A 21,465-nucleotide genomic window follows, 5' to 3' on the forward strand; every position below is an offset into this window, starting at 1 on the left:
TACAAGTATTGTTGCACTGGAAAATAAAGGAATCCAAAAATAAATACAAGTTTAAAGTGCAGTCTCTGTGGTTTTATTTAACGGGGTTAATCTGCTGAAGATCATAATTCTGCAAACATATCCCAACATCACAGCAAGATTAAGCATCAATCAATAATAATGAAGAAGAAAAAAGAGCTTTTTACATATTCTATTATAACATAGTTTCATATGTTTATATTCAGAGGTTGCATAAATTAAACTTAAGAAGCGGCTTCAAACTCAGTAGTGTATTTATCAATAATGACCTCTGAGTGCTGAGGTGACCCATACACAGCTGCAGCAGTCTCATTAAGCTTTATAAGGAAGAGTACACTGTCAGAAAAAAGGGGTTCATGAGGGTTCTATATAGAACCCTAGTGTTAGAAGCCTACAGCTAAATCAAGTATTTATTCCATCTTTATTAGTCTTTGAAGCAGCAGAACTAAGGCCAGGATTAACAGAGCTTGTGGTCTCTGGTCAGCTCTGGAGGAGGGAGTCTGGTCAGAGGGCAGCCTTCTCCTGGCAGGGGGTCTGAGGACGAGCCTACAGGGGTTCTGAACTTCCTCTATGTTGATCTGGATCTCACTGGGAAGATTCACACTCAACTCATCACGGACCTGGAAGTACAGTATGAAGACAATATGGATATTAACATAAAGTATCACCAGTCTATCAGGGCGCCTGTGGATGAGTGTTTGTGCGCCTGGATGGAGTCTTTGAAGAGGGCGGCCAGATTCAAATCTGACCTGTGGCTCATTTCAGATCCATTGATCCACTCTCCTATGAAAGGCACATAAATCCCTCAAACATTCTCACAATATCTACTTTTCTGATGGTGAAATCTTGACTTGGATAGAAAAGTAAAAAAATAAGATGGTAAGAATGTCTGTATTAAGAAATACAAAGTTCAATATTCAATACTTGACATGAATCATAAATTATTTGCCTGAGCTACTGAGTGCTAAGACCTAGTATACAAATATACTTGTATATTACATAACTATCCTGGAGGATTTTTGTTGTGCTCAAAACAAAGTTATCCTCTTGCTCACCCTCTCCACCTCCTCAAACACTCGAAGGAAGTTCCTCCGAAGGACATCAGCGAGGTCATTCTCAGTCCAGTTCCTCTGCAGGAGTTCCTGGATCAGGGCAGGATACTTTGACACATCCTCTAACCCCTTTGGAAAGCTGGTAATGAAAAAAAAAGAATAATATTTGTACGGACAGTTTTGTCTTTCTAAAAAACTATTCCTTAAATTATTACGATTATGAAGAGAACCTTATAGCAACACTTATCTAAATGTGGCTTTTAATTTGATCTGGACATAAAACTATTTCTGGACTGGATTGTTTCATATGAACCACTCGAAAGTGAGATTTCTGCAGCAGACCTTTTTTCATGTCTTTCAGAAGTGCATAGGTATTGATTTTTTACCATTTTCAGCCGTCTGACAGCTGTGAAAGGCAAATTGCTCATAGCATGACAGGCTAGCAAGCACAGCATTGATCTGCCTCAACACCAGACTGAGATTTAGAGCAGCAAAGACAGGTGTGAAACTGCACATGTAAATGCATATATGTGTTTTGTTTAATTGTACTTTAAACAGTATTGGTATGTATGTATGGAAGTTCTATCTTAAAACGCCAAAACACTACATTTACTGCTGCAAAGTGTGTATAAACATGTTTGAAATTATCTGCTTGTTTGGTTTGCACTTGAGTTTTTCTCACCTTATAGCCCCCTCGTAGTCCCCTCCTATTCCTATCGATTCAGCTCCAATCACCTTCTTGATGTAATCAAAATGATCTGGTAAAAATGAATGAAAAGAAATATCAGGAAATGCAAAAACTATACGTCTATATTTACTGCATTTTTTAAAGCCTCACCGGCCACGTGAGAGATGTTGGCATCATCCCTGCAGGATATGAACTTGTTGTGGAGATTCACCATGATCAAACCTCGGTTCTTTTTCTGTAAACAACAACAACAACATGACTATTGGCATCGACAAGTTTAGTAAGATAGACGACGTTAAAGAAATAAAAGCTATACAGTGTTGCTCTCTGAGATGGCCTTTTTTTGTGTGCCTCATTTACTCTGAATTATTTGTACTACAGATCAGGATAATACTTGTCCTTTCAAAACAGCCAGTAAGCCTGAGCTGCAGCACAAACACAGACATCTATGTCACAATGAAAAAAATGCCCCCAGGATCAAAAGAGGCCCAGAGTTGAGTTGAGGTAAAGTTAGAGAAGCATGTTCATGTTGTAGAATTGATTGACATCCTGTCTTCATCTACAGCACCTACAGCCTGATAAAACCAAATGAACAGAAGGGATAAAACCAACATGGTCAAGGACGTCATGAGGATGTTAGTCAGCATGCTGTTCGATCAAACAAGGGGAGAATTTTGTTGGATGGTTTAAAAAAGAAAAAAAAAGTAAACTCCCAAAGAGGATTCTATTTTTACACCAACATAACATGAATAGTGATATTGGCTGCAGTGAACTTGTCTCTTAATAATCAACACAACATTCAGACACAGCTTGGGCTGAATGGACACAGACTACTTACGAAATAAAAAGATACTTCAGTGAAGGTTTGGAGAAAAAGAAGAGGAGAAGACACAGGAACTTGATGATTGAGCACTGTACAGCAATTTATGCGCCATTATTGTTTTGAATATACTTGGATATATTTGTTTATGGAAGCATCCTTTTGAGATCCTTCACACTGTTATAGCTCTACAAAAGTGTTGCCAAATCCCCACATATATTTTTTTAAGTTCAGATCAAAATTTAAAAACCATTTGTTAGCATGAACATCTGAAATACATGTCTGTGATGACATGAACGCTACCTTGTGATTAACAATTGATACATTTTATATAAGGGGCAATTCAAATTGATACGCAGAGGATGCTATCTGCTTGTGACTTCTCTCGTCAAATAGCAGCAGCTGAAAAAGAGTTGTGTACAGACATGGCGAGGTAAATTGATATTTTACTGTTAAAAGTGTGTCTTGTTTAATAGCACACAGGTCAAGAACAGTGTGCAAATGTTTCACAATGTACCTTGGCTCTAAACCAAAATCAGTACAAAGCAAAAGAGATAACTAAAGTGCAGCAATGATAATTGATTACATTTTTATTTAACCAGGAAAAAAAACTCTTTGATTTTCAGACTCTTTGCCAAGAGTGTCCAGGCCAAGACAGGCAGCAGCTGGGAAAACTACAAAGTCAGTTGTTAAAAAAAGTGCCAGAAGCCCAGCGTGTCACCAATCATCGAGGCACAATTTGGATTATTTTATTAAGAACTAAAGAGCCTCAAAGTAACGTTAAAACCTATTTAATCATTTATCAACTTCAATCTCATTTCTTTATAAAAATCGGAAAATGTGAAAAAAAAAAAAGAAAAGAAAAGAAAAGAAAAAATCCTAAATAAAATGTTATTGTAAACCCAGCCTCCTGATACTGAGTTAAGTCTATCATAACATTTCTAGTGAAACACTGACAAAAATAATTTTAATTAAGTTTGACATTAAGTTTGATGATTTGTAATGGTAATACTACTTGTCAGAAATAAACTCATCATCCACAAGTAGCCTCTACTGCTTTTGTTGGACATAAAAAGCTATTTCATGTCTGAAACTTGTAAACAACACTTTCAACTAAGTGCCTAGAAAAAGAGTCTAAAATCAACATGAATGAGCTGCTTTTATTAATAATGTATTATTTTGACTGTTAGTGTGGTGAGACAGATGTATTGCGAAAAGTGGTTCTACTTATTTATTAATCATTTTGCTACACTCACAAAAAAACAAAACAACTAACAATAAAATGGATTACATATTCTATGTCAATATAAAGTCTAATGTGATAAATGCATCAGTGATTTCATTGATCAGATAGAAGAGAAAGCAGTTTGTCACTTTGGTTGTCTCACCAGCTCCTGCAGCAGCCAATCAGGGACGTTACGGCTGTGGTTACAAATGGAGTGGGAAGATGAGTGGCTAAAAATAACGGGAGCCTTTGAGTGCTTCAACACAGCCCTGGCTGTGTCCCATGAAGAGTGGGAAAGGTCCACTATCATTCCCAGTCTGTTCATCTCCTCCACCACAGCCTAGTAAACAGATTGAAGAGAAATGTAAGCTTCAGCTTACAATATCATTGAAAGGAAACAAGTCAATATAACCAACCAAATGAGATATTACACACCCAGTACATGCATACATGCGTCATTGTTGTTTATATATTGAGCAACAGTTTTGCTGTAATAAACATTAGAGATAACTTATAAGTCCAACTCTCTGTGAAGTGTCTCACTTCCAGGGAATAACAAAATGTGCCGTACATTTTCGATAAATCCTTGAGGTGGGAACCGAATTTCAAAATTTTTCTTGAACACTTCAAAGCTTGATTACCCCACAGGCAACGTGGTGGTTGCTTCTATGCGACTACAAGTCACAGCGGGGAAAGGCCACACTACAATTCAGAGTATCTGGCTTTCGTGGAGTCTTTCGGTGATTTCCTTTTAAAGATTCTGGTCCATGATTCTATTATTTCTATAATTTACCAAATACATTTTCAAATGAGCGTTAAACTCAAAATGTTTACATTGCCACCATCTAGTTTGATTATTATTGGACAAGATGTCAACAATTATCAAACAATTTGATGATCATGAATATTCAAGATTTGATTTGAGAGTATGAAGCTTACCTTGCCAAAGCTTGTCAGACTGTTGTTGTGTCTTTGGTAGACATGATATACTTTTGAGGAGGACTCTGCCCTGCATAGAAATACAATATTATCATACAAATATATCACTGACGTCTTGTGCTGTTGTAGGTACCACATCTACTCTGGGTGCTGCGTCTTGCTTGTGACGTTACACAATGTGATTGAGTGTAAGATTTTTTTTTTAATGATGATGCAGCATATTGTGATTGATTGTTTGTCCGAGAGTTTACAGATTTCGGACAGAAAATATGGATGAATGCTAAACACATGTGAGTCATTTTTTTTTTAACCATGAAATACAAGAGCAGTCAAAACTGGTGTAAAATGTCACATGTTTTTGACACAAAAAGAAGTTAGAGCACATGGGCATGTAAGTATGTTCAGACAATGACTGTCATCAAGCGCGTACCGTTAAAGGCAGTTGGGACTGTCTGTGTGTTTGAGTTCTTTGTCTTTCATGAGGAGACATTCATCTCTCTCTTTTTGACTTTCTGGTGTACAGTCAATCACAATGTGCTACATCATCATACAAACACAGGTGAAGTGCCCCTTGTAGATCTGACCACCTGAGCAGATTTGGTACCTACACTGTCACTAAAAGAAATTATGACAGAATATTATTTCAAACACGGCTTCATTTCAGTGGAATAGGGCAGCTCGGGTTCATTTAGCTACATGCATTATAAAGTTTCAAATAAAGTAAAAAACATGGACTTATTTGCATCAGTGAAATAAATTCAATTATTTGATCCTTGTATCATGTCAGAAAACAGTTTTTGTTTTTACTTTTTGGGTGTTCAGGGACTCCATAGTATTGGATCGCTGGAAACCGTTAGCATTACTATAAGTGTCCTGTGATCCAATGCCAAACCAAACTCCTTCTTGAAATTTAGGGAGAATGCGTGTGCTGATACATTTTTCATAGCAAAAAAGTACATTTGGGGCCTAAACTTTTTTTATTCCTTTCAAATGTGTACATTTCTATCTTTAATTGTCCACACTTATTTGCATTAAAGTAAATCTCTTAATTACCAAGGGGTGTTGCAGGTATGTGTGAGGGCCATGGAGCGGACCCCGAGCTGATAAAACATCCGCAGAGCTGGCAGACTGCTGTCGATGGAGTGGCCCCCCTCGATACTGATTAGACAAGCTATCTTTCGTCTCATCTCAGAGGTCTTTAGTTCTGCAGCAACAGAAACACATGTAGGACACATACCGTACATAAACCATACACATACCATACAACTATGCTTCTTCTCTGAGTTTGATCAATTATGTTGGTTGCTAAGACACACCAAATGTTTTCATAATGTTCACAGTTAAAGAAAATACTTATTTGTTATATTAAAAAAAACATTTATTTATAAACAGTTTGAGTAGAAGTTTAATTGACTTCCAATCAAAATAGGGCAAGTTCCAAAAAAATGACATTAATTTCAAGTTGTCATGACAAAGACATTGGTAGGTTATAAAGTCTTGGTAATGTCAAGTTGTCATAAGGAAGACATCCCAAACGTCCCAAATGTCAACTTAGCATTGAAGGTTATATAATTGAGCGAAAGACACTTAATGACAACATTTATAATTGTTCATAAAGCCTACTTCAGGTGTCATGTCAGGGTTATGACAGTGTCATCTCAGTCTTATGCACACACCTTCAAATTAAGTGTTATTTGCCGTACAAAAAAACTATACACAATAGTTGCCACCAGGTCAGACATTAAAAAAGTAGTTTTAAGAAAAAAGTTTGTTTCGTGCAAACACAGACTAAACATAATAAATATATTTAGGAATATAGATAGCAGAACAATCTTCTTTTACATAAACTTGTTAACTAGACTGAAAATGAATTGATTAGTCCTTCATCTGAACATAATGGTGTATTAATTGCCTGCATTCCCACCTTGGGATATACTACGATGTACCTTGGACAGAAGTGACCAATTCAAAGTCCTGGTACTCAGTGCACATGCGTCTGACCACATCTATTTGTTCCAGAGTGAGCCTCACAGCGTCCTTCTCCTGGGCCCCACACATCACATAGACCGCAAACACCTGACAAAAGGACGGGGACACAAGAGATACAATCAAGTTACTCAGGAGGTCATTTTAGGTCAGGTCAGGTCCTGAATGTAAAAGTAGGACAGTTGGAATAAAGTCAGTATGCATTTATACAAAACTGCTCTCTTTCGCCAACCACACTTAAGAGAACCCAGTGTTAGGATTTAATGATGGATTTCATTATTGTACCTGTGCCTGGACATGGCCTGCTTGGAGACGGTTGATATCAGTTGCCACTTTGCTGACATTATGAAGGTCAATTTTGCTCAGCCGATTGTCGTGAAGTATCCTAAGCTGGAGCGCAAGGTCATTATGACTGACAGAAGAAGAGACAGGGTTTCAGGAAAGACAAACGGATAAAGAGGCATACTAATTAGATTTCTGAAATTCATACAAATGACTAACAGTCATTTGTATGCATTTAACAGTGCAGTGTAGGCTGAACAACTTTTACCCATCAATAAGAGGATATTTGTACATCAAGTCGTGTACTCTGTCTCTCTCAGAGTATCCAGAGACCAAAGAGCAGAAGGGGGAGAGCACCAGCAGAAGCCTCATGGTCTTCAACCAGAGGCAACATGTGTCATTTGTTGCAGTTGAGGACATATCCTGAGGAGAGAAAACACATTACCCTTGACAGAAATAACAGCTGTTCACACATGGTCTTAATGGCAGATTAAAATGTTTAAAATTATGTCGAAAATACATGCACATACACATAATGAAAAAAAAAATACAATACAGTTGTGGGTTAAAGCCAGAACATGTTAAAAGAAACTGATATGACAGCAAATACTCATCTCTGTTTTGTAACTGTTGACTATATCTTACGTTCTAACCTCAACACTAATAAAATATCATGGCCACATCATAATAGCCTATTTGAACAGTAGGCAACAGTACGCAAACTATATGACTACTGAACAAACTTATGTGCAATTTTATGTTCAAGAACGTTTATTATCTGTAAAATTACTAAAAACAAGATTATTGAAAGAACAATAAATATAGACTACCTGTCAGATCATCAAATGGCACCCTGTTGAACAACTGCACACAGAAAAGACGAACTTTCCAGCTCTCCCACCCAGAGTAATGTTGCCTTGTGTTTTTAGCTGGCAGATGTGCCGCATTCAAGGACTGTCGGAAAAATCCATTCACCTTAAATTCAGCATCCCGCCTTGCTTTCGTCAACAGGTAGAGAGCTCTTAATGCTGCTTTTTTAAACAGGTGTTGATTCAGTATTTTCTGGGGTTAGCTCTAAATATGTTGGTTGTCTTTGACTTCTGCATCTGTTCCTCCTTCCCTTCAAACAGCCAGTAAAGTTAGAGATGCAATTTGTGTAATCGATAATTATGACAAATTGTATGAATCCTGAGGGAAATTCAAGAATGGTTCAAGTCATATAATTTCACCACAGTAAGCTTAGATTGTAGCTTACTTATCGCTCTTTATTGTATGTGTATTTCACCTCCAGTGGAGTTAGGAATTTACAATAAACATTTGAAAGCAGCGTCCAAACTATCGGAAACGCTCAAGTTGTGGACTAAACGCGCTTTGTCATCTGACACGTCTTCATAAGTGGCATACCTTCTAATCACCAAACTTGTTGTCGTTTGTGTATTTATTTGTCTAAACAAGCTGTTTGATTTTTACATTTCGCCTTCTTACCTACTCTTTAATAAAAAAACTATAAAATAACTTTTTTTAAAAAGGCCCTGGGGTACCTAGCCAGGTGAAAATTGCCATAGAAATTGGCCCATTAAAGTAAGTCTAAATCAAAATGAAAGCATATTGATGTGAAAAATGACTACACATATTAATTTATATATAATAAAGACTATGAAAGCTCACATAAACAAAGTTGACTAAAGTTGTGTTGAGCCTTTGTTGAACTTTGAATCATGTCTGTATGCCTTAAATGATCCAGCTGAATGTTGTTCTTACATTAGCTACATTTGTTTAATTTGAGGCCTGGCCTGGATATATTAGCAGAAATAGTCATTTCTGTTTACAGCACAGAACATTTGAACTGCCAAACAGAAGTGTGTAGGACTCTGCCAATAGGGTAAGTGCTGAAAAACGTGCTTTAAAATGTTTGTAAAACTTATTTGGCTGTGTTTTTAAATGTAGGCCGACTACATGCTGCTTGTTGGTATTTATTAAGATGTGTTGAGATGAGATAGTCTCTAGACCTTGTCTCCAAACTGTTCCTGGTTATTGTAAAGAAAATGAAATAAGGGATTTGCCAAACAAGCAACCAAGGGTCATACTGTACGTTGCATCAAGAAATGTAACCTTGAAAGGCATGGTATTTCAGTTCTAGATGAGGTATCTCACTGTCAGTGTGAGGAAGTGGCAACACAAACTCACTGCAACAAGCCATACTCTGGAAAAGCCACAGAATCAACTTCCTGCATTGAGGTTTCAGAGTAGTTGAAGAAGGTAGCTGAGTTGCCAGCAGCTACAAATAGAAATAAGTTTTCCTCCTAATAGTGCAAGGTTGCTTCCACTTTTTTTCTAGAGATAGAAATTCATGACAAATATCACTGATTAACTGTGGTCGTATAGCTTGTGCACACAGTTGTTACTTGGGCTCTTTAAAATGGCACATGCCAGTAACATAGTAGAGGGATCAAGAGCCTCCAGTCTTTGCTTTATATTTGCACACCATTGCTGTTTTTCTATTTTGTGTTTTGTCTTCAGTCCCCAAATCAGAAGTAATCTGTCTCTCCTGATGCTGTTCATTCTTGACTTTGACTGTTTGGGTTTTTTGTATGCTGTGTTCACAGCTAGAGGAAATAGTTTTGTCAAAAAAAAAACTAGTCAGGTGTGTAAATAGTGTTAGGAAACAAAGTGCACCCTTGCCTTTGTTCTGTATTTCGAATAGTCTTATTTTCACTAGAAAACAAACATGATGTTTTTATATTGGGTATAGTCACTTATAACCACTAGAGCAACACTTTCCTTTGTTTCTGATTCTGTGAAGCCCAGACCAAAAAAAGACCACCTCTGCTTTTAAGTGCTTTCAAACTCAAAATGTGCCTGTGTTTAATTAAGCCGGGTTGGATTGTACAAATGCAAATTAGTCTGGTGTTGATGGTGGCATCAGGGTGCCACAAATGAATTTCAATTAATTTCAGAGGGAAGATAGGGCGCCTGATTCTGTGTTCCTCCCACTGAGATTCGGCCTTGTACTCTGTAATGAGGAGAGTGATTTGCCTCTGATTGGAGTACCCTACTGCTTCAATGGAATAATCACAACTGTGTTGATATCACTCGACCAATCTCCCCACTGTGCTGACTGAACCCCCTGCTGACACTGTTTGAATTCAAATTAACCAAATCATTTAGTCATATTGTCGACCTTAGTGACTTTCAACAGAAGAAACAAAAATCCCTCAGGTGAAAGGGGATTTCTTGATCGCAGAGCCAAAACCTGGTCATGACTGCAGTTTTTGTTTTTGAGAATGTTTTGAAATGTGTGGTTGCAACATTTAGAGATAACTAGTGAAACACTTTTTCGTACCATGGAAGGAATATCTCCACACAGATAGGAAATTCTTTTGGTCTCACCTTGGTTACTTGTTACATACATTATGTAACCTTAATTTTCTTGAAATCTTGTTTTAAAGCTTACATCTTTATGGATTTATAGATTTAAAAAGTGACTGATTTGAACGACTGCAGTAACATGTAAAAAACAGCCACATCAGTGAAATTCAAATGCTGAGGTGTTTAATACAGATAGAATTGTTTTGTTGGTCAATTTTGCATCTTCTGTATATACTGTATTTAAAGTCTCCATGCAGGATCCATACTTGTCACCAGGCTCAGATGTGATTAACACTGGGCATTGCCAAACTTCAAAGAGAAGCCATTTTCAGGAATATCCATGAATGAATCCATAAATGTCTGTTTAAGCATTATGGCAGCTACTTTAGTTGAATCCTTCACACTGATGAGGTGGGTGATTACTAAATAAATCCAAATGGACTATTTAAATTATGGCAATGGATAATACAGCAATATGGTTAATGCATACTAATATCTAGATGTACATTAAAAAAACAATAAAAACAGGTGTTATGAATAAAAGTTTTTTTTTAAAAACCTCTGAATAGACACTAAACCTCGACTATCCCATTACATTCTACAATTGAGATAAAATGTTGCGTCATAATTTAAATTAAATAAGTTTATATCTATTTATTTTAGAAGATCATAGTCTGTGTTTGGCGTCGAGGCTGCAACTTAACTACTCCTCACAATTTATATGTCGTAATGTAAGAAGTGACGGGGTGATATCTTAAACCCTACCAAAAAGCCTACAGGTGGATACTGGGGCTGGTGGGCTGAGCACGTGTGCAGTACTTGTGCAGGTCAGAGCTGGCAATGAAGGAGCAGAGGGAGGGAGCAGAAATCTTACAGCTTCAATAGACAGCTAATTGGAGGGAGGTGTTGTCAGGTGGCTGTTGAGAATGAGGCATGTTAAGTGTGAAATCAATGCAGCTCAAGTTGTCTGAACTATCTTGCAGACGTCACCTCATTTAGAAAAAAAAACAAATCCAAGGAAAATAATAATCAAAGAAACTATGCTTTAATGTATACAGTACATAAATGTCTGTATAATAACAGTTATTCCCTATTTGATGTAAGGACTCCTAGTGAACTAATTCTCAGTGATTTGCCTTTTTACTCTCTTACAAGGGTACAAGGTGTCTAATAAATCGGTTGTTCAGTTCTCTAGTTATTAAACTGATTGAGCTGAATATGGGGCTCAAATTACACTGTGCACAGAGAGGACAGCCATTTCACAATATTTGAATTCACACCATTTTACCCCACATGCATGATTATTGCAAAATACTGACAAGAAATTTTACAGTCTAACCAAACAGAAACAGGACACATAGCAGCATGGTATCAGGCCACCACTGATGTCTACACCTCACGTTTCTTGTTATAGGATTAAGACACACAAGACAGATATTATGTTTTCAAACACACACATAGCTTTAAAAAAAAAAAAAAAAAACATTTTATGGTTAAATAGACATTTTCATGCAAAGGGCTGCAGCAATTAAGCTGTAGAGACATGTTTGTTTTTAAACTTGTTATGTCTCCACCAGAGGGCAGCAACAGTTAAAGAACGAAATCCTTTTTGCTTGCCTTTTCCCTTGAAAGTCAGTCTTTCATTTAATTTTCCGAAACACCTTCTACAGGATTCAAATGACTGAGAAATGCATGATTAAAACATAAATCAACTTGCAATAATTATGAGACAGTTTGAAGAAAGTTTTACCGGCTGATATAATTATGCTTCACATTGTTTTTAAATTCTTGACAGAATTTACACAGGCCATAACAACTGCAAGTTTATACCCACAAGTACATTTAATTTTTAACTGACTTCATGTCAAATAAATACAGTGTTCGCCCATTTTCCACAAGCATTTTTAAGAAGAATGCTGAGGACATTTTGGTCTCCAAACTTCTCATTTCTCGCGCCCTGGATTCTGGCAGCCTTGTAGTCAGCGTTCATTATCTGCTCTTACAGCTTTGACTTCAGCACAGCAATTACATCCTCAGCTGCACTGATTAATCCAACATGGAGGCATTTCACAAAATGGTTTTGAAAAGACATTTCCAGACACTTACCAGGGAGTAGCTGTGGCACAGCTTGTTTATGCAGATAGACCACAGCCAGTCATATTGCAATGAGTTGTTTTCAATGGCTGCGTAAGTGTTCTCTTAACCTCTAGTGTACACTGTGCACAAAACAATAGACTGTTAGGAAAGTGATTAATTTCATCGGTTTTTATTCCTGACTTAAAATGAAGGTCTGCTGATGTCATATTTGAGTAATGCACATTTTTCTTTTGTTCAATGTTTTTTTTCTCTTCAGCCGTCCATTATTAAGTCCCCGCTGCTCTGTTCTTAACTGCTTAACCTTCCATTCTCTGGACAATCACATAATCAATCACTGTCCCATTACTTGACAAGGCGGACAAAGAAAGTGTATGAGTGAGAAAAACCTTTGGCCTGTCTCGACAAGCAAGAGGAATGTCGACTTCAGAGGGCTAACACAGGCAGAAAACATAGGCCCAGTAAATATTCAATTTAAAGGATTCCCTGATAAGGCGAGTTGAAAAATTGAGGCAGCACCCATTCTTCTAGATAAGAGAAGACGGAGCCATCTGGAGGCTGGGAGATAGCGAACTCCCACACCATCCCAGAGACCTCACTCTCATCTGCTGCAGCGGCAGAGAGGGGAAAATAGAGTGCCAGCACTTTCATTATTTTCACTTCAAAGTCAATTTATTCACATTCAGTGCATGTAGTTATTGGCTTTGGTAAACAAAAGATTAGCCTATTGTCTGCTATAACAGATGAATGGTCAGTCTTCACAGAATGCCGTCCTTTTTAAAAAGATTTTTATGTCAATCTGGACAAATATTAGTGAGTATTAGTTCAGTAAAAACATGCTTTTGTCGATTTAAATTTTAAAGAAACATTTGTTCAAACCCAGTTTATTTTTCGACAACTTTTTGAAGAATGCAGTGAGATGTGTATCATGTGAGACATTAACCATGGGGCTGCACAATAAAACACAAAGACATTGTTAACACAGCAGTCTGAGCAGATTGCAGAAGTCGGAAGTTTTATCAATGAATAAGAAAAAAAAAGTTTATTTTAGCAAGCCATGATTTCTCAGCCAGCACACAGTACATTTCACTGGATAGGAGCCTTGGTGCAATGGCTTCGCTTCCAATCGATTTAGATGCAGTCAAATGAAGCTCAATCAAGCAATCTGATTCTCTCAGACTTATGGGTGTCAAGTTAGTGATATACATTAAAAAAAAAATTCTCTCTTGGAATCAGGAGTGACATGATGCAAATAGGTTTTCTGTAAAATAGCACACAGTTGAGTTCAAGCTAATAATAAAGCATTTTATTCTTTTTTTTTACTCACTGCGCTTTTATCTTTATCGTGATATTGAACACTGTAATCACACAAATTTCTCTCATCACGCAGATCATATTTATACCAAAGAAAATGAGTTGGTTGGAACATAAATAATCACTGTTTACCTGTTTTCAACAGCAACAACTGTTCCATAGAAGAACAGCTACTTCAAGGAGTCTCTGCACCTGTTTATATAACGTATGTATATCCATACATTATATTAGGAAGCTATCCAAACATGAACAGTTTTTTTGGGGGGCCTCTATCTCCTCTAAATCCACTTTGGCTGCATCTTTGAAAACAAATGTGTTTGGCCAAATGGACTCGCAGCTTGTGAATAACCTTGTCCACACTCTTATATTGCACTCTGTTGACTCCTCCACCATGCTTTTTCTTGCCAGCCACATCGGATTTAGCTCGGGGATAATTCTTTTGTCAGTATGTTTTATCTGTTCTCTCACTCAGGTACGCTATGCTGTTATCCCTAATTACCTCTGCTGCATTTTCCACTTGGCCCAGAATTCTTAATGCTTGATAACAGATACAGGTCGATTGGAAATTTACTTACAGCCGCATTATCTGTTTGACCTGCATCGCAGACCGCCCGTCCGAGGCTCTTGGGTTGAAAATTGTTAAGTCTGTGATAACAGCCAGACAAAGTGATAACCTTCCTGTAGTCTTGAGGACACACAGTTTGCTACGTATGTGCTGTATTGCAGTCGCAGCATTTCTTATTCAACCTTGGATGCTCTGCTGTGCTCTGATTCATTTAATGGGATCGAGAGGGAGGTTAATCACTATGTTTACCATAGACTGTTAAAGTGAAAAGCTGACCACTGTATGAAGGCTCATGATTTGTAATTCATTGAAAACTATATTTAAACACAATGCCATAGGGGTTAACTGTCCTTTTTTCAACTCTGTTTTAGGCTGGAACAGAATTGTCTCCCCTGTGAGGAGTCACTTTGATTAATTTACTTCACGAGGCTGACATCTGCGTTTGCAGATTTTCATTAAGATCAACAGTAAAAGCTTCAGACAAGGTTCCCCTTGTCTAAGTTATTATCCCCAAAAGACATGGTCTATTAAGAGGAAAGAGTTCTTGCGTATTTGTATTTTTTTTTATCAGGAAAGTTTTCTCTGTCTATCTTGATTGGGAAAACTTTTTAAGAAACATCTGTAGAAATCATTCATTTTGTATACCCTCCCTGCTTTCTTTCTTTCACTTTTTATTCTGATTGGGGTTGAACTCGGTTCCATTTGCTTGAGATGTCTCAAGCAAATGTACCTCTTTTGTGCGAAATGGTATCTAAATGGTGTGAAAACGCAGACAATCAATGCACAACAAATGAAAGAAAATCTCTGCAGCCGCTTTATAAAGTATTTCAGTCAACCTAAAATGCATGTTGTTTTAGTGGAGACGTGACTCTTCTTTTCAGACCGAATAGTTCACACATGATTCTGACGGAGAAAGAAGACTAGGAAAAGAGTTCAAGTGAACTGTACAATAGACATGTAGGTGGATAGGCTTATTGACTGAAAGGAGAGAGTAGCGTGCCTTTCCTAGGTTTTTATATTTTGCAGTAACATTGTAGTGTGAAGCTGTGTCAAGCCTAGTTTTAATCCTTTTCTCCACTGTGTTGTGTGATGTTATGCTGCTATCTTAATGATAATCTGTGCTTGTATTTCTGCCCCAGGCATATCTGTCAGACTGGGTTGGTTTAGGAGGCTGTGCCTTATCAACAGCTTTGTCATTAAATCAGCTTTTTCTACAGACAAATTTCACTGCGGTTATTCTTATCAAAAGATGAGCACACTGATTTGCTCTTCAATCAGAGCTTTGCAAATTCACCGGTGTGAGTAAGAAAGATGAAGTACAAAACAGGATTTCCAAGGAGGGAAAAAAAACAAGTTTATTAATTTTTTCATGATGAGTCAAATAAAATTGGTATGTTTTCATACCATTAATGGCTTCAAGCTTTTTTTATGTTCTTAGGTCTACTTTATGTATTTTTAGAAGCTAAACTCAGACATGTTGAAACAGAGATGATTGTAACATGATGCCAGTGTATTATTTTGTCCACAGGCTGTCAACGTTTCCCTGTAAGCAGGCGCCTGGGACTTGTGCTATTCATGGCTTTTTCTTTTGTCCGTGTTATAGATGTTATAGCACTGTGGTAAACATCGTCACAGTTCTGTGGTAGTGGGCGGCCATGTTGGACGTGCAAACACACACATCCCTTAAATGCTGTATGTACAGAGGTGAGCTTTCAGGTCCCAGGCAAACTGACCTCTGGAGGCTGGAATTGGTACTCGGTTCATGTGACAAAGCGCTGTTCTGTCTGAGTGAGTGTTCTGATTGTCTCAGCATTGTGCTTGAGTGGAGGGCAGCGCCAAATGAACTCCTCTGATTCAATCCTCTCCACTGTTTGACACCGGTTCAGCCAGTCAGTGAGGAGGGACAAACGGAGACTCCTTCCCCCAAATACACTCTCTTACACTGAGGCAAACTGCTGTATGGCAAAGGTCCATGAGGTCGCTTGCAGGCTGACTGCAAAACGCCAGTTTCCACCCCCTCTCTTTCCTCCCACAATGCACTGAGAGTCTCTGGGGGTTGATAGCCTGGTTCCTGGGGATCCAGCGGGTCTTTGGAAAGGAGGATGCTGATGGAGGGAACAGTCCTGTGCACAGTCATCTCAGACGTCCCTCCCTCAGAACTCTCCCACACCTCTTTCACCACCTTGTACCGCAGCTTCGTGAGCTGGTGCAGTGAGCCCACTTTTCTTTTCATGATCTCAGCACAGGTGATGGTCTTTGTGACAGCACGACCCGACCCAGTGAAGACCACCTGTCTGAGCCCATCGCCGCTCATACCTCCCCCACTTACGCCCTTCTCTCCCTGCATCCGTGCCATAGCAAATCCCATTAGGTTGCGTATCTTACTTCCCTCCTTCACGCGCATCTCCAGCACCCCGGAGGCCAGTCCTGGAAAGGGACACGGGCTGTCCTCCTCAGTCCGGCACACTTTCTTGAACCCTTCCTGCCCTAGTTTGATAGGCGGAGGGACTTGTGCTTGTGTTGGCTTCAGGAGGTTGGAACAACTGTTTGCCACCGTTGGCTGGCCGGCATTGCAGTGAGTTTGATCCTGGTAGACTGAGCAGTTCCCGGAGGTTACCCCATTCTCAATCTGGATTGGTCTGTTCACCTCTAGTCCTGGGTGGGGCCTGACAGCATCTCTGATAAGATAGTGGCTCTGGCCGCTGACCACTCCACACCCTGTGAACATTTCTTCTGTCCTCAATTCTCCAATTAAAGGTTAGTCCAGACTCGCACTTTCCCAATGTGAAAAAAAGCTTTGCATTATTTTCTCATGTATGTGGCAGTCTATCGTTCCGCTCAGCAGCTGTAAAGTTTCAAATCTTCAATCGAAATATTCCCCACTTCCCAAGAGCACTATCACGGAAGTCTTTAATATTCGCTCTCAGAAAGAGCTGCAGAAATAAGATAAACGCATGCTGGTAAATTAAGAGCACTGCTGGGACCATACAAGTTGTTCTTTGTAGACTCCCAATTTCATAATACAAACAACTATTTGAAAAGTGCTTTGGAGATTCATCAGAGTAATAGAAAACTCAGCTAAATGGTTTTTTTTCTACTATGTACTTGCTATGGTGCTTTTATCCGTGATAGCTGCTACAAAAGATATGGAGAAATTAGTTTCTTCTCAAACAAAACTTTTCTAAAGAGAAACTTAAAGCTCGTAGTAAGACTCCACCTTTTTGATAGAGCTCCAATCCAGCGTTGTTCGGTGTGATCTGCTGATCATGTCGCTTTCAACTCAGAATTGACTTCCTTGGTTGTCCAGCTGTTAAGTTCAACCTCCTGGATGTTTGTTGTTTTACTCCAGTTTGAGTGAGTCTGTTCCTTCTCTCCTTGAGCTCCTCCGGGCGTTCACAGTAGTTGAGGCCAGGTCTGCGTGGAGGTCTGCACCCAGGGTGTCCTCCCTGGAGCTCTGTCCTGTCTCCTGTGATGCTCTGGGAAGTCTATTCTATTCTCCACAAAGAGACATAAGGGACAGGAGCTGCCTCACAAATGCTCACAGGAGGAGTGTCTGTGTGGTTGAGGGGGAGCATGAGGGAAAGTTGAGACAGCCCTCTTAAAGGCGCAGGTCTTTTCATCTTTTAGATGAACACCCTCCCCTCCACAACTGAAGCCTGCCATCTGAGAGGGGGGGGGGGGGGGAAGAGAAGGGGAAAGGCTACTGTGTTCCTTTAAAACGTAGAGCACAGATCCCCGGCAACTTTGTCAATCTCTTTAGAGGACGTTCCAGTGTTCAATGTACATGACTGATTAAACTGGAGTTGTGAAATAGAGACTCAGTCAACCTTTAAAAATGCATTTTCAGCTACGAAACAATGAATTAAATTAGCTCGGTTATAATTGAAAACATCCTTCAAACAGCCACTGAAAGTCAGCAGCATTAAATTGCACTGCACTTAGCCTTTATCCTATTAGATGTTTGTGACCATTACCATTTACATAATATAGCATTAATAGCTTCATTATTGAGGCAATCAAGTGGCACGGTAAAAATGCCTGTCTCTTATCGCTTGGATTGTTATATTGTTACAAGACTGGAGAGCTCTTGTGATCAAGGACACAGGGACCACAAAAAGCATAGAGGCATGACTCCCATGCTCAGGCTGCTGTATTAATACTGACTGTCTTCATTAGGCTGGCAGATCTGTGCAGGTGAGGAGACGTGGCTGTCAGGTGGGGTAATAAGTATCTTAATGGGCCTTCCATCACCAGTGGAGGGCGCTGGCTCGCTCCTGTCTGCACAGAGTTGGGCTCAGACAGCTGTAGCATCGCCCTGCTCGGCCAAGTCTCCCGGTCGACAGGTGGATTTGTTTTTGTGTGTGACTGACAGATGGGAGAATAGGTAAAGACAGCCCACTGAGGCTGAACCTATGAGGCCAACACAGATAGAGGCAGGCTAGTCCTAACTACTCTCTGCTGAGCATCCCATGGTGCACCGTGGTATACAGACTGTATAAACTCGCTGTGGCTCAGCTCAGTCCGTACTGTGAGGCTAATTCACTGTGGCATGTGTATTATATTGGATCCCTATGGTAATCAAGGAAAAAATAAGAAAACCTCCCCAGAGCTCCAGCTTCAACTGGCAAAGTGAAAACTGGATATGAGTGTCTTTTATTAGCAGACTTTGAATGTAAATCTTCAACAGTTAGATCTGATGCATGGGATGGTTTCTTCTTTGATTATTTTACTTCCTATGCATAGAGTGGAGGAGCTATTTATCTCTCCAGGAACGGTCCCTGACTCTACACCAGACATTGTAATAAATGTCTTTCTTTCGCTTGCCTTTTTTTTTATTTTTTTTTTGCGAGCTAAGAAATAAGCAGAAGAGACGAAAGACAGGAGGAGGGACGGTCTGTGGCGCTCCCCAACCAAACTGATCATTCTGTTGTTTGGGAGAAATTACCCTCATCAGTCATACAGAGATGCACAGCTGCCTAAGGGGATCTGGTAATGTTACTGCATAATAAACTGTGTTTGTGTGTGTGCACGCATTTGTATGCATTCAGACTTAGAGCAAGTAAAAGAAATGCAAAAGGGGCAGGGGGATAACAGAAATCAGATTTTGCACCGAGAGGTTAAATTGTTGATAAAAGCAGCCCTGCAATCATTCCTCCTTAATTCATGATATTGGCACTTAATTTATTGCTTCTCACTTTAACTTTGGGGACTTTTGCTCGCAGGAATGTGATAGATTTAAGCAATTCAGCCGGTGAGTAAAAACACTGGGTTGTGAAAAAGGTATACCCTCACATGTATATTTACTACCTTTTGAGTCTCCATTAAAAACAGAACTGTTCTTGAGGCTAAATAATACCATCAGTGATTCGCAGAAGTGCTGTGTGCAAGCCATTACAGCTCTTTTTTTTTTTTTTTTGCTGTTTACCCTTTAAGTGGCTTCGTTTAATGATGGGTAGAGGCGTGGGGGCTCATTCTTGGTCACTCACTCCTTCACCTCCTCCGCAGACCTCCACTCAGCTCCTGCAGCTCTCCAAGCACTTACTCCTAACTTTATCTGACCTTGGCTGGCAATCTGTGACAGTCTAGGCATGCTCTCTCCTGCACATTCATCCCCCTGCGTTTCGCTCAACAACCGCACTTATGCTTTCACTCCTGCCCACAAGAATTTAAGTAACGAAAAAACAATTTATCCCCAAAGACCGGAACAAACAGCAGCGCTAGTGTTTTGCTCTTCTCACTCTTCGCTATGTGCTTCAAAAGTCTGAAGTGGTTGCTGAATTGTGGATTGTGGGGTTGTTTCTTTGTTGTTGGTTGCAGCACTGCAGAGTGGAGTCGTAGAAGGGAGCTGTTGTCAGGGCTGCACATAAGCGCAGTGGCTCACTGTGACAGACGCTCGCTCACTTTACGTTAACCGCGAGTGTTTTCACGGTCATCAACCAGTGGTGGCCTGGAGGCTGTCATTTCGCTCCGTGTGGAGCTCGCCCGCAGGCTCGGTTCTGCCCCACAAACTCGCAGCCGGCTCTGGTAGGGGGGCACGGCGCAACACACACATGCATATATACACCCACACACACACACACACGCACATGCACACTGGATGGGGAGTGCACAAACCCCCCCCCCCCCCCCCCCCCCCCCAAAAAAAAAAAAAAACTATATGCTCAGCATAAGGCAGGCTGTTGGAGCAATTACAGAAACATGGCAGAACACGATGAAGCAGGCCACACTATCAGAAGGGAAATAGAGTGAGCAGAGGAAAAATGATGACGCCATTAATAACAGGGCGGCTCGAAGGCATGAAGGGAGGTGGGGCAGATGACCCTTTCTGTGATTTCACTGTGACAGCACTTTGAGGTGCAAATGGTCGTGTTTGTATTATATCGTTGGACGTTTAAATGAGCATGTTTTCCATTTGAAACACACACACACACACACACACACACACACACACACACACACACACACACACACACACACACAAAAGACAATTAACTAAATATTACACCAAATGTTGTGTGAAGTGATGTCTCCCTCAAACTCCTGCATCCATTATTATTTGTAAATGACAGGCCATACTTTGCATCTCTTTCTCACACTATTCATACACATCTCTTCTCCTCTTGTCATTGCTTTCCCCTCAGCACTGCAATGCAGATGTGCCTTACACAGTGACAAGAAACTTTCCTGGAAGATTTTTTTTTTTTTTTTTGGGAAAGAGAACATGAGAGAGATGAATGGAAGAAATGTAGCCAGGGGGTCAGAATTTGATGGAATACACTGCTAGAAGAAGAAAAAAGAAACGTCTTAAATTAGAAGCATATGGTAGACAAAGAGCAGACCTTTTGATTTGTGAGGCCTGTCAATGAAACAGCTTAACAAAGCTATCTCACTACCTACCCAAATGTCTTCATGTGTTTTAAATAACACTATGGCATAAAAGGTGGACTATTTTTGATCCAAGGTTTAATTGAATTGGACGGAGCTGAACCTCTTTTTAAGCTATTAATGCACAAAGTTTGATTAACAGTGTGGCAGCAGTGGATTTTTGAATGTGTGTTCTGTGCCTGTGTTTTGTCTGGCCTTGAGCTAAAAGTTAATGGACTTTATAGAAAA

General features: G+C 39.6%; 2 protein-coding genes across 2 annotated transcripts; both read right to left on the reverse strand.

Annotated features, from left to right (window-relative positions):
* Positions 1–46: 46 nt before the first annotated feature.
* dpep2 (dipeptidase 2) lies at positions 47–7,964 on the reverse strand. Its single transcript, XM_079340080.1, has 11 exons — positions 7,841–7,964; positions 7,279–7,433; positions 7,014–7,140; positions 6,689–6,818; positions 5,796–5,946; positions 4,743–4,812; positions 3,967–4,143; positions 1,909–1,993; positions 1,753–1,828; positions 1,074–1,209; positions 47–638 (listed from the first exon to the last, which is right to left on the reverse strand). The coding sequence occupies exons 2-11, from the start codon at positions 7,428–7,430 to the stop codon at positions 429–431; spliced, it is 1,314 nt and encodes a 437-aa protein (XP_079196206.1). The 5' UTR covers positions 7,431–7,433; positions 7,841–7,964; the 3' UTR covers positions 47–428.
* Positions 7,965–13,986: 6,022 nt separating this feature from the next.
* On the reverse strand, positions 13,987–17,883 carry LOC306821483 (uncharacterized protein). Its single transcript, XM_079339941.1, has one exon. It carries the CDS (start codon positions 17,078–17,080, stop codon positions 16,235–16,237), a length of 846 nt encoding a protein of 281 aa, XP_079196067.1. The 5' UTR covers positions 17,081–17,883; the 3' UTR covers positions 13,987–16,234.
* Between the last annotated feature and the right edge of the window lie 3,582 nt (positions 17,884–21,465).

Source organism: Symphodus melops, assembly GCF_947650265.1.
Source record: "Symphodus melops genome assembly, chromosome: 3".
Classification (NCBI taxonomy): Eukaryota; Metazoa; Chordata; class Actinopteri; order Labriformes; family Labridae; genus Symphodus; species Symphodus melops.

Bases quoted from the DNA above. Each gene is read 5' to 3' on its own strand.
- LOC306821483 (XM_079339941.1), bottom strand. From the start codon at position 17,080: ATGTTCACAGGGTGTGGAGTGGTCAGCGGCCAGAGCCACTATCTTATC.
- dpep2 (XM_079340080.1), bottom strand. From the start codon at position 7,430: ATGTCCTCAACTGCAACAAATGACACATGTTGCCTCTGGTTGAAGACC. The intron at 1,994-3,966 runs GTGAGACAACCA...TGTTGTTTACAG, and splicing joins ATTGGCTGCTGCAGGAGCTG to AAAAAGAACCGAGGTTTGAT. The intron at 1,210-1,752 runs GTGAGAAAAACT...TTTCATTACCAG, and splicing joins GACTACGAGGGGGCTATAAG to CTTTCCAAAGGGGTTAGAGG.